Source organism: Carex rostrata, chromosome 11 (genome assembly GCF_964058835.1).
Source record: "Carex rostrata chromosome 11, lpCarRost1.2, whole genome shotgun sequence".
NCBI lineage: Eukaryota > Viridiplantae > Streptophyta > Magnoliopsida > Poales > Cyperaceae > Carex > Carex rostrata.
In genome coordinates, this window is record NC_135928.1 from 7,274,252 (window position 1) to 7,291,971 (window position 17,720).

Below are 17,720 nucleotides of genomic sequence, written 5' to 3' on the forward strand. Positions count from 1 at the left end.
AATATTGGTATGCTTAACTGTTCGTCAATGAGCAAGGTTCTAAATAGCTAGCTATAGTTACAAAATAGCTGCGTTATAGTTTTTTCAGACCTCAAAAGCTATAACGCTATTAATCATTTTTTTTATAATAACTCTAAATAGTTAGCTATAGTTGCATTATAACTGTATTATAGTTTTTTTTAGAACTTAAAAGTTATACTATTATTATCACTATTTAGAACTTTGTAAATGAAAGACATGTTAGAAATTCTATGCCACTATTTAGAACTTTGTAAATGGAAGCCATGTTAGAAATTCTATGCCGCATTAAAATTTACCATCGAAATAAGTGGAGCAATAATTTGAAGAAGATATTCCGAAGAATCCGCATGTAAGTGTAAAGTGTAAACACTCATAAGTAAGAAGACCTATATGTACCATTTTTAGGGGCACATGTGAAAAAGGGTCCACCTCCGGCCTCCCCCTCAAATAGCAATTTAGCAAATAGTTAAAAAGGTGGGAAAAGAGGAAAAAAAAATTAACAGCCGCTCTTTCATGTCTTCTCTTTATAAATTGAGTCTACTGATACTCTGCTACACTATCTCTCTTGTTCCCTTGTCCGTTTCAATCTCTCTCTCTTTCTCTCTGCTCTGTTCACTGGGATTTCCGCGTTAGGCTCTCACGAAGCCTAAATTGCGGCCTTAAATAGGAAATAGACACCCAGAGAGCAGAGAGAGGAACCAAAGCTCCTTAACAAATGGCCGCCGCTCTCTCTTTCTCCTTTACCATCCTCTTCCCTTTCCTCCTTCCCACATTGCTTTCTCTCCACTCCGCTGTCTCATTCCAGGTTTCAGACCCGCAATGGCATTCCGCCATGGCCACCTGGTACGGCGAAGCTGATGGCGACGGTAGCACCGGTATGCTCTCAAATTCTCCCACATTGTACCTCACTATTGTTTGCATGCTAGTTGTTAGTGTAGTTATTAATTCCGTAATTCAATTTCAGCAATTTTATTTACCAATGTTGTTTGTTTACATTTTTGCCTTGAGAGAGCGTAACTATTGTTGGTGCTTATTGTACAATGAACAAGTGATGGTTTTGCAAAAAAAAAACAAGTGATGGGATGGGATGGGAATTAAATATTTATCCCTTTATTTTAACCGTTGGGAGGGAATTGCGCAATTGTTAGCATTTGGCGCGTGGTTCGCGGCACTGCACGTTTTTTCTAGCCGTTGTTTCCTGTGAGCGTAGGTACTAGGTACCATCGGATCCAGTATACGGACCTGTATTAGGAATACCGTATCCGAGCCGAACTTTTCGGTGGGTCCCAATTTGTTATATATGGATACGTGTCAAAATAATGGGTCCACCAAATATTGGATCCATTTTCCCGCAGATATTTGTAGGAGTTGTGTGCACCTGGTTTACCATTTAATGACTGAACAGGGTTGCACTTGAACAAGATTACTAGTCCCACTATTTAATATTATACTATAGTTTACCTGGCGCAAACATTTATTATCATATATCGGGTTTAATAAGTTTCGGACGAGGGCTTTGTTACTTACCTGACGACCAAGTGGTGCATAGCACAGTGGGTGCTAACCACGTGCCTCGCGCGTGCTCAGCAAGAGCAGAGACTGTCAGCTGAGTGCTGCTAAACTCTTTGCTCGGCTTTTAGTTTCTTGAAACAATTTTCAATACCACCCCTGAAAAAATTCATAATGTTGTAAAAAAATCTCTCTGATCCTCTTTACATTTTAAGGTGGTGCTTGCGGTTATGGTTCACTGGTAGATGTGGTCCCATACAAAGCCCGAGTCGGTGCAGTGAGCCCGCTTCTGTTCAAGGGTGGTGAAGGTTGCGGTGCATGTTATAAGGTCAAGTGCCTCGACCCGTCAATATGCTCCAGAAGAGCTGTTACAGTAATCATCACAGATGAGTGTCCCGGCTGTGAGAAGGGCCATGTTTTTGATTTGAGTGGCGCAGCATTTAGTCGCATGGCTATCGGTGGCCATGGGCCCCAGCTCAGAAACCGCGGCGAACTTCAGGTTGTGTACAGGAGGTATGAAAACATAATGCTGTTTAATTCATATAAAATGTCTTATCTTTAAAAAATGTGAATTATTGTGGTAATCTCCTTCAGAGAGGAGTTCTCCAAGTTTAACTTCTCCTATCCTTCAACTGAATTGCCTTTGTTAGTTTTACTTTGGAGAAACAATTATGTTTAGTTACCTCAATTAACTTTAAAGTAAAGGTGTAGATGTCATTTTACTACTGTGTCACGTTGGTAGAAGCAGAGATGAACAGTCTGTACTGGATAGAGACAAATGGCTCTTCTAATTCCTGCTTGGGATTTGTCTTGATATTTTCACCTCTGTCAAAATTGAAATAATGTGATTTTGGGCTTGTGAACCAACAGAACTGAAGTTAACCTTTTTCACTTGCAACCTGAAATGACATTTATACCCTCGGCCTTTTTTCAAGGTCCAAGCGCAGATTTCATTGTTGTATTGCATGCACCCTTTTTGGATTCTTTTCTTTATTTAGCACGCTTGAACTTTAGGTTGAAGCCCATGTTCTGTTATTGCTTTTTTATCATCTGATAAATTTTGAAGCCTAAACTGGCATGTAAAAGAATATAAACTAAGTACACCTGTATCCTGTACCTGTCTTTACATGATACATAACACATATTAAAGTTTAAATAATGTTGTAATATAACAGGACTCCCTGCAAATACCGTAATGAAAACATAGCTTTTCATGTAAATGAAGGATCAACAGAATCCTGGCTTTCTCTTTTGGTAGAGTATGAGGATGGTGATGGTGATATCGGATCCATGCAGATTCAACCAGTAAGCCTGTTACCTTCTTTTAATTTTGTTCTTCATTATAATTCCAGCTATTTGATTATTGGTTTTGGTTCAAGACAAAATAAGAGTGTAGAATAAAATTGACCAGAAAAAAATATAATACAATAAGAGTGTAGAATAAAAAAGGCTAGCCAAGCTTGTTCCAGACATGCTCCATGTTATGCTTAGTTGTTGACCATGAACCAGTAATCACTTAATAAATGTCAAACTTAAGAGGAATATAATGTTTATTTGTTATTTAATGATAAATGGCAATTAGGACAATTTCTGAAACTCCTCCAGCAGTTCATTCCAACCTGAACAGTTCACATAGGATTAAGGAATACATCATTTCGGTCTAAACTTGTAGTTTTTTTTTTAATTATAAATTGAAGCAGAGTTTCTAATTAAATAATTCCTTTCTAAAATAATGTATAGTATTCCATTACATACTCAATTTATTCATAGCAGAGATTACACGCTGAGAGCATGAGATTCAATCTAATACAACACAAGATAGTTTATTTCTCTGGTTACATGAAAAGGAATTCAAACCCATGTGTTGTACAATTGTACTAGTTATGGCCCTAACCAAATAAGGCATAAACTCAATGGAGCTTAATTAGCTATATAATCAGGGAATTATCCCTAACTGTCCAACCAGAATCCTTCTCCCAGTGTGGCTGGGTGTTGGTTCTTCTATGACATGTATCAGTGTGGTTAACCATGTAATATGATAACAACAAAATGTTTCATCTCAACAAGTTCATCATGTGTTCCCATTCATCAGTAAACTCCTCTGTCTGTGTTCTCACCCAAACCTAAATGCAATGTCCTTACTGAGCACAAAACAATTAAAAAACAAACACGAGAAATTTTGAGTCATATTAATTAGTACTGTTTAATAGTATATTTGACTGGCAAAACATTGAATTTTTTACTGCAATTCATGCTAAAAGCTGTAACATTTAGGCATTCAGCCAACAAGTACATATGTGTCACTTCAGAAATCAGAAAAATCCTGATACCAAAAGAACAGTTAATGGTCACAGGTCATAACTCCACAGAAGATATTCATTAACAAAAGATTCCTTATATAGAGCAATAAGCTGTAATTGTCCAAAGTAGCTTTACTTGCAAACTTAGTAAAATTCCTTTACGTATGATAAAGGGGCTAAAGCATAATAAAGCAATCACTTTTAATTTCCACTTGACATTAGATTAATGCACAACCCCAAAAGCAAATGTTGGCATGTACGCCCTGGAACATTCTTTGATCTTTTAGCGTTGTCAAAAGAAAAGGGAAGACTGCCTTCCACTTGCCCATTACTGTTAAAATACTTGTTATTTTCTAATTAATGTATAATATAGACATTAAATAATGCAAATTATTATTTTGGTTAATTAAATAAATGTTAAATGCAGGCTAACTCTGCACAATGGTTAAACATGGATCACATTTGGGGTGCAACATGGTGCCTCAATGGAGGGGCCCTGAAGGGTCCATTTTCAGTTCGGATCACCACATTGTCCACAAAACAAACCCTCTCCGCACGCGATGTGATTCCAAGGAACTGGTCTCCTAAGGCCACCTACACCTCCAGACTTAACTTCTCCTAATTAAATGCATTCTATATAAATATATGGGGCCAAGTGCTTTTTTGTTTTGGTTCTGTTTACTCATATTATAGTAGGGGAGAATATAATATAGCCGTTGAAGGGTGCAAAGGCAACCCCACAAGGCTATATTTATATATATACAGAATCTCCTAATGTATCTTCTTGTTGTGTTTTTGTGTAGAATGTAGGGCTGAGTTGTGGGCCCTTGTAGCCCTCTCCAAAGTTGGGAGAGAGAGCGCTCTTTGGGGCTTTCATCTGGTTATTTGTGTGGGAAGTCCCAAAAAGATGTGTGTTTTTGTTTTGTTTTCTTTATATTTTTTTTTGTTTTTACCTTCTCCTCTTGTTTATTTTGTCTGCTAATTAAATAGCGTTTGTAATATCATTGGCTTAAATGTGAAAATTTTATGACTTGGCTCCATGATGTCTTCAATTTTATATTTTTATCGTTTAGATGTGTGAGTTATGTAAACCAAGTCCTTGATATAATGGGTGATGACATAGGCGGAACTAGAAAATTTTGATAGGTGGTTAAAAATTAAAATGTACAATTGTATTGAGTGGGATTTGAACTCAGGCCTCTCAACTACAAAATAAAGCTTTAACTATTAGGCTACAAACAACTAAACATTTGTCATTTTATTGAGGGATGCTAGACTATGTAAAAAGTAAAAAAAAATTAAAATTAAATTCTTATACATATAATTAATAATTATAGGAGTGACTTAGTCACCTTTAACTAAGCCTTAGATATGCTCTTGAGTGGTGATGATTTGCGGTCTTGATAGCTGGATAAATAAGGGTTGTGTTTAGCAACCGAAATTTTTATTCTTACCATAATAAAAAATAAATAAACAAAAACTCCCCTTTTTTGGGGATTTTCACATTTACCCAAGCTGCTCAGGGAGGCGCAGATGGGTTTAGAGGTCCTCAAAATGTAAATATATATTTAATATTACAGTGCATTTTTTGTGCTTTGGGTGACCTCAAAATGTAAATATATATTCATATGTCATGTGTGTGCTGATGTGACAAAGTAACAGCCAATTTCTCCTTCCTAATTACATGGTATCAAAATCTGGTTCCATGTGGTATGTGATAACGGGTGGGAGACTGAGTTACCAACAATGGAAGCTAAAAGTGTCTGCTGATACCAGTTATTAGGGTCATTTTTTCTGGGTTTTTTTGTTTTTCTGAATGTAGGAGTTTTGTTTTTGTTTTTTTAATACATGTTAGAGGTCAAGCCACCTAATTTTTAAATATTCATAATAAATAGTCTCTTCTGAATTTCGAATATGCCACCTCTCAAGCAGAGTATTGGAATGCAGGAGTTCTGCTATTTTTGTTTCAAGTTAATAAATCGGGTGCTTACACCTTTTTCAAATAAATAAATTATATGATCAATGTTTTATTACTTTAGAAAAACTAGCTGTACAATACGGCAAACCTACTATAATTTCACTAGAATGGGGTGGGGCCACAAGAAGATTTCCAATTTAAGGGAATATTGCTCTATACAGGAGATAAAATTTTGTTCTTTCATTGAGTTAGTTGAGTTTGGTATCCATACGGTTTTTGGCGCTTTCCAACAATTATTGAGTCTTTGAGCCTAACATGCAAATTAATATGTTTACTGCATTTACATTTAAAGATTGGGATGGAAAATTCTTTTATTTTTGTTTTCTACTGTTTTCCCTTTAATGCAAGTAATGTATGTCATAATGCCATGGCTCTAAAAGTTTGCTCAGCTTGGAAGTATCTGTATCTCACTTAGCACCATTTTTTTGTCCCATTACTCTATAGACGATTTAGCTTCTCTAATGAGAGACCATGACATGCTAATAGGCTGCAAACGGATCCAACCGAATCGAACTTAACTAAATTCGAGAGGAACTAATTTCGAATCAAACCGGTTCGAAATTGAAGCAAGGTTTCGAACTGAAAATAAGAGTTCGAGTTTGATTTGGTGCAATTCGAACCAATTTCAAATCGAACTAGTTCGAAATTGAAGCAGGATTTAGAACTAAAAAAGAGAGTTTCTGACCGAATTAGACTCAAGTCGAGTTCGATTCGAACCAATTTTGAATCGAATTGGATTTGATTCGTTTTAGAACTGAAATGGTTTGATTCGTTTTGAACCAAATTTTTTTTTCAAATCAAACTCAATCGAATCATGAACTATGAACTTTTTGTGCATCCCTGAGTGATGCCATGTATAAGATAAAGTTAATTTCATCTTCTTATTAGTTATTAGTTATATGAGTGAGACTAGACATATAAAACCCTTGTTGTAGACTTATATATTTGTTTTCGAAGTTCAAATTGTTAAGCTGAACTGTACAGCATAATTTGTATATAAAGATATATCTGCAAACTAAATTTTATATTTCTAAAACAAAAATTATCTTTTTTTTCAGATAAGTAGAATACTAACTTGATCTTCTATCTATCTAAAAAAATAATAAAAAATTCTAAAAATTCTAAAATTTTGGTCTCCATAAACATTTATATATGAAAATTACGTTAAACAATTTAGATTGACTATTTCAACTTAAAAATAGAGACGGGGAAATTTTATATATACCTCTCAAAAACTTCGAAATTACGATATTTTCCCTTCTAAAATTCATAGTATCATATTTACTCCTCTATAAATGTTAGAAAACTCATGTATTTACCTATTTTAGTATCTTTTCTATTAAAACTCATTTTAAATTTATAAAATACTCATTTTACTTATTATTAAGAAAAAAAAAATGTAATTTGTTTCAAAAAAAAAATATCAGTCTTATAATTGGACAATTTCTAAGGACAAATAATTCATTTAATTACTTCTGATGCTTACACAAGTATATAGATAAAATTCATTATGTATGCGTAAGTGGAGAAATGGCTTGTATGTCCTTGAACTACAAATTTTTTTTCTTAATAAAAGATAAAATGATCATTTTAGAAATTTAAATGAATTTCAATAGAAAAGACAATAAAATGTGTAAAAATGTGATTTTTTTTTTACTTTTAGAAAGGTAAATATAATATTATGAATTTTAAAGGGAAAAATATGTAAATTCAAAGTTTTTGAAGACTGTACATGAATTCCTCCATAAAATATGAATCCATAGCATAAATCAATTCATACTATGCATTTACCATAACCTCACTCAATAGTTATAGCGAGAGTAAAAAATAAGGATTCGTATCTTCTCAGGTACTGTAGAGGATTATCCTCACTTTATAGTTTGAGATTAAATTTCAGCCGGTTTGAAATTCGGGCTAGTTTGAGATTATCCTCACTTTAAAGTCATTGGACTTTAAGATTCGTATCAAGTTAAAAAGAGCGGTCCATATCTACTAATTGTAAAAGATTCTCTTATCAGGTAATGGAGAGGATGTGAATTCGTAAAATAACAGGTCCAAACCCATGCTCGGGGGGGGGGGGGGGGGACAAAAAAAATACCGAATCGGATTTAAATCCATTAACTAATTGGGTACTCGATAAAAAAAATAATGTTTTGATTTATATTTTTCAGTGCTCAGACTTATCATTTCTGATGTTTTAACTTATAATTCTAATTACTAATCATCAGTGTTCTAAATAGCGCGCTATAGCATTTTTGGACCCTAAACGCTAAGCTATGGCATCAAAATGCGCTATTTGAGCTACGGACGCCATAGCGGTAATAGCGTGTAGCGCAAATACCGCGCGCTATGCAACATGAGCTTTTTTTTTTTCTTTTCAATTTATATGGGCTTTAAATAAACGCTCAGATTAGATTTTAACCATAATTTTTTTTCTACAATTGACGTACTAAGCTTTATATTAAACTATTAATTATTAAATGAGAGATCCATCAAACGAAATCAAATAAGGAAGCTACAGCGCATTATGCAACATTAGCTGTTTTTTATTTCTTTTCAATTTATATGAGCTTTAAATAAATGCTCAGATTAAATATATTAAGATATTTCTTGAAGTAACAAAATGATACTTACTATATGGTAGTTTGAATATTTTGAATAGATTAAGATAGTTAATTATGCCATGATGTCTATGTTATTTTGAAATTTAAATAGAAAAAAAGATATATTATGTCATGATGCTGAATATATTTTGAATATGAAAAGATCGATAGTTTATGATATTAGTATTACTATGGATATTTTGAGTCACAATTTGGACTTTGTATTGATTCAATATAAATATTATAATTTTTTAATAAATTTGAAGTTATTTATTATTCTATGAGACTTAGATAATGTTGATATTTAGTACAAATATATAATATATTTTTATAAAAATAAAAAAAAGAAACGCTATGTAGCACAGCTTTCGCTATAGTGACGCTATTCGCTATAAATTTTTTTGTAGGCTCCCGCTATGACGCGATAAACGCTATTTAGAACCTTGCTAATCATAATTCAATAAATTTATTTTGATTTTAATGCTAAAGTTAATCCAAATTACAAATTAAATATCTTGAGGGGAGCAAAAAAAATTTCAGAGAGAGACAAAATTAATTAATACCAATAGATCACCACTAAAACTTAAAATTCAGAGGAAGCAGCTACCCTCGCAGTATACACTTGGTCCACCGCTGCCCATGCTCGGTTGAAAAACACATCGCTATCTGTAGATAAATAGGCCTCACATGGTTGATTTTTGGAGAAACGAACGAACGAATGCAGCAATGAATGAATGTGTAGAGAAAATTGAGATCTGCTCGTGTTGAATTGATGGGTACTGGGACCAAGGAACACATGACGTGCTTTGCCATGTAGGACCAGATCGTGTACTGTTGGATGGTAATGGGCAAGTCTGGTGACGATTTCATGCCTTCATGTCCGTTAACTAAATAGTGTCTAAAAACATGTCATGATTGAAAGGGCAATTCCGTCATTGTAAAAAAAATATAATTAGTGGCAATATTTACCTGATGAATGGGACTAAATATATAACTGTCCAGAAAATCGTTATGGTATTCAACGTCCTATGATTTTTTTTTTTTTTTTTTTTGCTGTTTTGTTAATTAGGAGTTTAATTGAGTATGTTAATCTAGACGTTGTAATGTATAACGTCTAACTGAACGTTATAATGTATAACGTCTAACTGAACGTTATAAACTATCACGATTTTTTTATATCTCAAAATCTAGCGAATGCTTTCACTGTTCTCATTTCTTTTTTCCTATTAATAAAAAAATCGAACAAAATCAACTCTGTATGCTTTGCAGTTCTCACATGTTTTGAAAATGATAAATTTCGCTGGAGGTCACTAAACTTTTTTACTTGTCACGAATTGGTCACTCAACTTTGATTTGTCCATTTTTAGTCACTCAATTTTATTATTTGTCCCAATCAAGTCCTTCTATATTTTTTCATCCAAAATCTTAACATAATATTCCCATTTCATCCAAAATATTAACGAAATATACTCATTTCATCCAAAATATTAACATAATAGCATATTCCATCCAAAATACTAACAAAATAGGCATATTCCGTTAAGATTTTGGATGTAAAAGTATAGAAGGACTTAATTGGGACAAATAACATAGTTGAGTGACTAAAAATAGACAAATCAAATTTGAGTGACTAATTCGTGACAAATAACAAAGTTTAGTGACCTATCACGAAATTTACCCTTTTGAAAATGTATAATTAATTATATAAAATTAATATCTCATCGTCTTCTTAGCCCACTTCTTTTTTTACCAAAAAAAAAAAACAGAGAGAAAATTGTATAAATTATGTAGTTTCAATTTAATGTCGAATTTCTCTGGGCCAAGTCCGACAGTTCTGGAGCCCAAGTTCAGTTGGATCCAGATGCAATCTAAGCACCAGAAGAGCGCATTCAATCATTCAGTACGTATCCAACGAGTACCTTCCGGGATATAAGGCCTATATATATTGGTCCTAATCGAGAAATGGTCCAACTCTAATAAAGAAAGTTAAAGTTACCTCATTTCTTGGGTGAAGATTTTAACAGAGCTGTTTTGACTTCACGCAGCACATGGACTGTAGAATCACAATAGCCCTGCGATGCGTGTGCTGTCTGAAAGACTGAAACCAAAACAGCAAAACTCCTCTGTTAAAATATTTACCCCATACCTTTCTTAAAAATAAGATGGATATTTCTAGGGCATCCTGGCAAACCGGCAAGGAAGAAGGGTTCGTTCGAGGAATCGAGAGCACTGGATCAAGTCAGTCCGAGTCGGTTCAATATCTAGTTAGAACTGTTTGATTTGCAAAAACTTAATCTATGCAGATTTTGAAATGATATGCACAGATCTTAATATAAATCAGATGGCTTCACTCAAATGTCTATTGGGTATCTCGGGTTCCAACCGTTAAAGTGAAGTGGAGGAGGCACGTAACAACTTCATCGAAGAAAAAAAAGCAGTAGTAATAAAGAGATCTTTTTCTATAGAAAATAATTAAAAATAAGAGAGAGACATAAAAAGTACTTGATATTTTTGACTGATAAAAAGACCGATAATAACGCCACAGATCCAAAATGTTGTAAGTTAGGATCTTATATTCGAACCATCAAATCCGGATCAATGCCGGCCGAGGAGAAATGCACCGGTCTCTTTGGAGGTCCGGATCTCCTAAAGTAATGTAGTTTTTGAGTTTAGATCAGGACCGTCCAATTCAAATCCGGATCAATCTGGTTCAAAGTGAAACGCATGGAGACCCTGACGGTTCTATTCGAATTTGACAGTCCTGATCTAAACTAAAAAATTGGATTATCCGAACTATTCCTCTGTGCCACGGTACTGCCAACTAGGCTGCACAGAAACCTCAGCTCGTAGATCGTCTCTAATTTGCTCGCTAACAGCTCGTTCGATAGTGTACCGAGCTGGCTCGGCCCAGAGTCGGGCCCAAATAAACAAACTGGAGTTCAGCGGCGAATTTGAATCCTCTTCACTCCCCGACTCTACTCCTCTTCACTCTCCTAGGTTAAATCCCGACTCGGCGACTTCCGAGTACTCCACCGGACAACAGACTCGCGCCGCCTCGCGCAGTCCCACCGCCTGACGCAGTCGCGCCGCCTCTTGTAATCGCGCCGCCTCGCGACGCCTCTTGCAATCGCGCCGCCGTTCCGCCTCGCATCTGATCCGAACTCGTGTCGTCATTGTCGCTAAGCAAGGGTTAAAGGTTTTTTTTCTGATAAATGACGATTTGTTGATTTTTTTTTTCTGATGTTTAGTAATTAAGAAAAGATGCTTGAAGGTTTCTGATAAATGACGATTTTTTTTTCTGATAAATAACAGATGCTTGAAGGTTTTTTTTCTAATTTTTTTTTCTGATAAATGACGGTTCTGTGCTTACTGGTACGTTGCACCAGTATCTGTTTATGTTTTATATATTGCAGAACCCGAATTCACAACTAAAGGCACATATATCTTCAATTGTACCAGGTGGCTTGACCAGTTGCAAAGGATTTATGTTATCTTATCTGTAAAGAAATTTCATGTGAAATATTTAACTTTTCAACTTCGTTATCTAATTATGATTGTAAATATGATTTTCAAACCTGACAAGCAAAATACATATACTTTTCTGTTGACATCCAATGTACTGTGCTCTTCTTATTTTAAATAAATAATGGGCTTTTTATTTTATATTTTTGAATTTGTATAACAGCAGCCCAATAAAGCCCAGTGAGCCAGCTCGTCAGCTCGTGAGCTAGCTCGGGTTGGCTTGTCACAAGCTGAGCCAAGGCTTTTAGCTCGGGACCCCTAGGTCCAGCTCGCTCGGTCCAGACTCGGACCAGAATTAACAAGCTGAGCCAAGGCCCAGCTCGGTCCGAGCCAGCTCGTTTACAGCCCTACTGCCAACAGAATTCTAGTCGAATAATCCTGCCTCCTGCTAGTTCAAATCAACAAGCGAGTTTCTTGGTCTCGTACAGTCGTACGATCCGTATCCTCCCAGGTACCTGACTCAACAAAATTGAAACGGACGGTCCAGATTTAATATCAGCCAGTGCCTGAGGGGCAGTATTATGTGTGCTTTGAGATTCGTGTCAAGTTAAAAATTCCAATCTTGGGCCGTCCAATTTAATTGCAGGTAACTTGAGGAGATGTGAATTCGTCGTACTCTCACACCTTATTTCGACAATCGCTTGCTCCATTCTTAGAGATTCATGACCAGCGAAAGGCGCTTCAATCGTGATTAGGGCTTTGGGTTCTCATGAGGTTTTCCTTCTATCCTAGCTTCTTCTTCTTCTTTTTTCCTGAATTTGATTAGGATTACCTAAGTTGAAATTTAGAATTTCAATTTATACAGAACTTGTAAGTTCATTTGTCTTAGGAGGATAATCTATTTAACATGTTTATTTTGGGGATATGGACTAAATAATAAGTTGGGACGATCAATATATTTTAATACCAGATTTGAGTTCCAAATTTGGGACGATCAAGCTCCTGTAATTATTTGAGTTCCAAATTTTAATACCAGATCATAATCCAAAGTTATCCCTATTTCTTAATTGTACCTAGTGTCGCTCAGGCCTCTAAAGTTGCATGTTGTATGATACAATAGAAGGCCTGTTGAATTTGTGTGACAAGCCTAAATGCCAGAAAGAATTCACTATAATTCATACAATGAGCATGACAGTTGCTATGGAATCATTGTGCACTGAGCTTTGTTTTTTTGCTGAAAAGCCTTGGTAGTGTCTCCAAGATTCACCGAGCTTTGTTGTTAAAAATGCAAAATTGCTAGCAATGTGCAGGGGTTTCTGGAGTTCATATTGTATTAGGTTATGTACCAGCATAAGATTTCACTGGGTGTCAGATCATATGGTAATGTATTCCTGTGTTAGTAAGATTGTTTAATTCTTTATATGTGTCTTGGGTTTTTTATCCCATATGAGCTGCAACGTAGCAATAATAAACTGTAGAGCAAAGAGATCTGCATTTGGCAAATGGGGGTCAGTTGAGACCTCTTTATTATCCACGAGTCTGTGTTGTAAAATTTTACATGATTTTTAAATGTATTTGTTAGCTATCTCAAAATCTCAAAATTTCCAAATATGACCTCATAAATATTTTGCAATTTTGTACTCTTGACCCCATACCTCAGTCTATCCAACTAAATAATTATATTGTAATACCTCAGAAGTTGCCTATTAGAGTGTAATAAAGACACCTAAATAAAAATGTCCTTATTCTATCCTAGTACAAATCTTCTATTATTTTAGTTATGGCTTCCTACAATTTGAAAAACAGTGATTTCCTGCCCATGCAGTAATTTGAAGTAGACCTTGTCAATTTATTTGTGATATGTAGATAATAAGTGATATATAGAACTTTTTTCCTATTTAGTTGTAATAATCTCTTACTTGGTGTGGCTTACCTGTAGGCTCATTTTATTTTAAAAAAAAGAACTGACATTGCTTTTTTTTTTCTTGCCTCTTAGTTAAGTAATTGAAGATGGAAGCATACAAGGAAATGGACAAACAACCGGATTATGAAGAAGAGTTTGTATTTCTTGATTTAGATGACTGTGTTTATTCAGATATCCCTCCAAATGCACCATTTGTACTTTCTGTATGTTCAAGATACTTATTTTATTTATTCTAGAACGAGAAATGTCAATTTTACACCTTCTAAATTTTGAATTAGCATATGCATAAAATAATTGATTCTATCATTCATTGTTAGACTTAAACTGCATATTAGTACATACTGGTATAATATTATATTAGTACTGAAAGGTGATTCGAGCCATTCAATGACTAGTGTGCTAAGTAACTAATGTACAGTTAGATCCTGCTCGTTAATTAAAGTAGTTATGTTAATTTTTGCATCTCATAATGTAGGGTTTGGATACTCCGTCTCCTATATTACAAATTGGTGATCATCTAAAGCTGGTGAGTATCATTTCTCTGCTTTGTTTATGTTTTCGTTTACTAGGTCTTACTGTGGAAGTTTTTTGTTGCTGTCATACTTTGCAGAAATCAATTTCAAGTTATTTTAGTTTCCTATCAACAATTACATAAAAATTAAAACAAGATTTGCATAATATTGAGCCAAAATTACAGGAGTTACCTTAGAAGCCAAACCGTTTAGAGAATAATTGCATATCATGAAAATTACGAGGGAAAGTAAAAAACTAAGAAAGATCAAATAAAAAAAAAGGAACCTATAAACAATTTGAGCTGCCGAAGTTTATGAGCTACTGCTATAGAGGGTAACCAATTTGAAATTTGTAGAAAACCAGTCTGATCACACTTGTATAGGAACCTATGCGCTCAAGATAAGTTTGAAAATTGTTGTGCATGACCCAATTGGCCTGAATCGGACATATCCAAAGCTGGATTCACCTGACAACCTAATTTGATAACCTGAATACATAGAGACCCTAAATTGAACCCAATTTAACCAGAAATTAATCTGTTCTAGAAAACAAAATGGATCTAACTTGGGACTCCATTTCCTGATTCTCCCCTTTTAAAGAAAAAAAATAAACCTTAATTGAAGCATGAAGTTTATTTACTTCTGGTATAATCCTTGAAATAAACCTTAAAAAAAAAGAATCCTTGAAATAAGCACAAACCTAGACCCAACACAACCAGAGATCCAAGTAGTCTGAGATTCAAAGTAAACCATAATTCAAATCTTGAATTTCACCATGACATGACCAAAATGGCCTAATACACAAACAAGTTGGAACCACAACTTACAACAAGATTGAGACAATTTGACCTGAACCTAATCATGATTTAGACTGCCCTTTTGCTTGCCACTTCTGGCTATACCCTATATTGACTTTGTTGTTTGATGTGCACTTTTAATCACAGTTAATAGTGTTTGCAAATTATCAAAATTTTCCTTTTAAGTAATCAAGGACTAAATAATCGAATATATTGCTGAGATTGTTCCTCCTTTATTCACCTTTTGCTATAGTTGGGTTGATTATCAGTGGATCAGTGTAATTTAAAAATATAACAGTGTATTTCTTGTTGTGATAGATCGGAGAGTATCAAGAGACTATTGGGACATGCTACGTTTTCTCTGAAAGTGGTAAGTGTTTTAACTGCTTTCTAATATTGTTGAAATATAAATTATTCATTGGTCTTGTCTTTCTCAACTTTTTATAAATTAGACAAGCTTAGGTACTCTGCTCAGCAGCTCAACTAGTTGTACATTTCAATATTTGAACTTTTTGTCACACTTGAAATACTTTTTCCCCCATGCCATAAATCATTGAAATTGAATAATTGGAAAATTCTACTCTCAGGTTACCAGTATGTTCTGTGAAACGGTATCAATAATTCAGAATTAAATTTTTTTCAGATGCTATATCAAATGAAATATGTCCCACTGATCAAAGTCATGTCCCACACAAGCAAGTAAAACCTCTTGCAAGTCTTCAAAAAATCCTAAAATTCAAAGTCTCTGCTGAGGATAGAAGGAAAGCAGAAGTCGCCAACAAGTACTAGTCATTAACTTCATTTTTACATTTTAGCCGTAATACATAGTATATGGACATAATTCATATGTTAGCTTGTTGCTTGTATATTCGCCTTTTCTTTTATTTTTAGTTGGGCTTTATTTTTGACTAACTAGTCTTTCTTTTATTTTTAGCTGGGCCTTTTGGGCTTCGTTTTTAGTAACTACTTATTACTATTTTTCTTTTTCTTTTTCTTGTTCGTTTTGATGGTATGGAGCTGTTTAATTAAAAATAAAAATGCTTCGAATTTTGCATGTCTAGAAATGGAATGTGTGAGTGTCTGAGTGGCAGAGCCTACGGACTGTCATAAAAAAATTAAAATAAATAACAAACAAGTAACACATGGGAAACCTTCTTCAATTATGACCAATAATGGGCCATACTTAAAAATTATGCGGTTATGAATTCTTAGTCAACTCCAGATATTCCTATTTAGTTGTTTCACTTAAAAAGTAAAAAAACACACACAATGTTCCAACTCTTATATTTACAATTTGTCTTCTTAACTGTTTATAATTCATAACGATTATTTTAAAAATAAAAATATGTGATGACCATGCCCTACGAGGGATTTATGCATTCACTAATATACATTTGTATTTTTTTTATCATACACGAGTATTAATATCCACAGGGTCAGGTGTTTATACATAAACTGGGCATTTATAGTCATATGTTTGTAAGGTTCAAGTGTTTAAAGTTTTTGGGTGTGTATATTTATGTGGAAAACTATACTGCTAGGTGTTTATAGTTGTAAAGTCGTACTCAAATTATTTTTTGTGTCTATACTTGCATTGTTAGTTGACAATATTTTACTGTCATGTGGTAATACTTATAAGGTGTAATATTAACACTTGGTAAAGTGTTTATCCTTCAACCGTCTAATGAAAAAAGGACTTCCAAAATTCAGTGTTTATATTAATCTGTGAGCGTTTTTGTGCAGAAATACATATATCAATATCTTTTGAACATTAATTATAAGTTTACACAAATGTTATAAAAATAAGAAATAAAGACAAGGATTTGGATTTTATATTAAAAAAAGAAGAAGGTAAAGGCAGAAGAGCAGAGAATGATGTTTTTTTTTTTTTTTGGGGGGCGTTGGGGGGTGTTATAATTCTCAAGGCAATTCATTAAACATCAGAGCAAATTACAAGTTTGTTCTAGTATCATATACACTGAACTATTTGTAAAATTTCTCACTGCTAAAAATGAAAGAGAAGAGAAAAAGTAAAATCAGTAGTTGCGAAATGTTTAGTTCGCACCAAATTAGCATATCAACGGGCATGTTCATTCTCTTCTCTTAATATGCAAATGTAGTAGTAGAGCAAGTGTGACTACACCGTGCCAACGCTGCCTAGAAGAATGCGCACCCAATAGGCACTGAATCAAACCGAAACATGAACTGAATCAACTGGAACATGATTGTCACCACATTAGTTAAGGAGACACTCAATCAAACCGGACAGGAAACTAAATCAACTAGAGCAGGACAATCACCACTCAACCGAGAAAGCATTAATCAAACTAGACCGGGAGCTGAGTTGATCATACCAGGACAGTCACCTCACAAGGGTCACAACGGTGGAAAGAGATAGAATGAGAGGAGAAGGGGAGAAAGAAGGAGGGGAGGAAGGAGGGAGGAAGGAGGAAGGAAGAGGGAAGAGGGAAATGAGAAAGAAAACAACACATCATCATCACCATTGGCCACAACCACAACAACACGTACGTTATTCATATATAGTTATATAAGATACTATGACGGGAGGAGCGAATGTTGGTCCTAAAGGCATTTAGAGGGGGAGGGGGGAGGT

The 17,720-nt window shown here is 34.5% G+C and overlaps 2 protein-coding genes across 6 annotated transcripts; both read left to right on the forward strand.

Annotated features, from left to right (window-relative positions):
• The first annotated feature begins 497 nt into the window (after positions 1-497).
• LOC144562418 (expansin-B16-like) lies at positions 498-4,868 on the forward strand. The gene is made up of 4 exons (XM_078311636.1): positions 498-896; positions 1,746-2,043; positions 2,706-2,835; positions 4,258-4,868. The coding sequence occupies exons 1-4, from the start codon at positions 737-739 to the stop codon at positions 4,450-4,452; spliced, it is 783 nt and encodes a 260-aa protein (XP_078167762.1). The 5' UTR covers positions 498-736; the 3' UTR covers positions 4,453-4,868.
• A 6,533-nt stretch (positions 4,869-11,401) lies between these two features.
• LOC144562293 (Transcription factor TFIIIC, tau55-related protein) lies at positions 11,402-16,096 on the forward strand. Of its 5 annotated transcripts, XM_078311497.1 has the most exons (8): positions 11,402-11,607; positions 12,097-12,384; positions 12,520-12,647; positions 13,184-13,253; positions 13,870-14,000; positions 14,273-14,323; positions 15,425-15,476; positions 15,750-16,096. In XM_078311497.1, the coding sequence occupies exons 5-8, from the start codon at positions 13,884-13,886 to the stop codon at positions 15,893-15,895; spliced, it is 366 nt and encodes a 121-aa protein (XP_078167623.1). In that variant the 5' UTR covers positions 11,402-11,607; positions 12,097-12,384; positions 12,520-12,647; positions 13,184-13,253; positions 13,870-13,883; the 3' UTR covers positions 15,896-16,096. The 5 variants fall into 5 exon arrangements, with proteins under 5 accessions (XP_078167623.1, XP_078167624.1, XP_078167621.1 ...); XM_078311498.1 differs by lacking the exon at positions 13,184-13,253 and having other exon boundaries at positions 13,875-14,000; XM_078311495.1 differs by lacking the exon at positions 13,184-13,253 and having other exon boundaries at positions 11,406-11,607.
• The last annotated feature ends 1,624 nt before the right edge of the window (positions 16,097-17,720 follow it).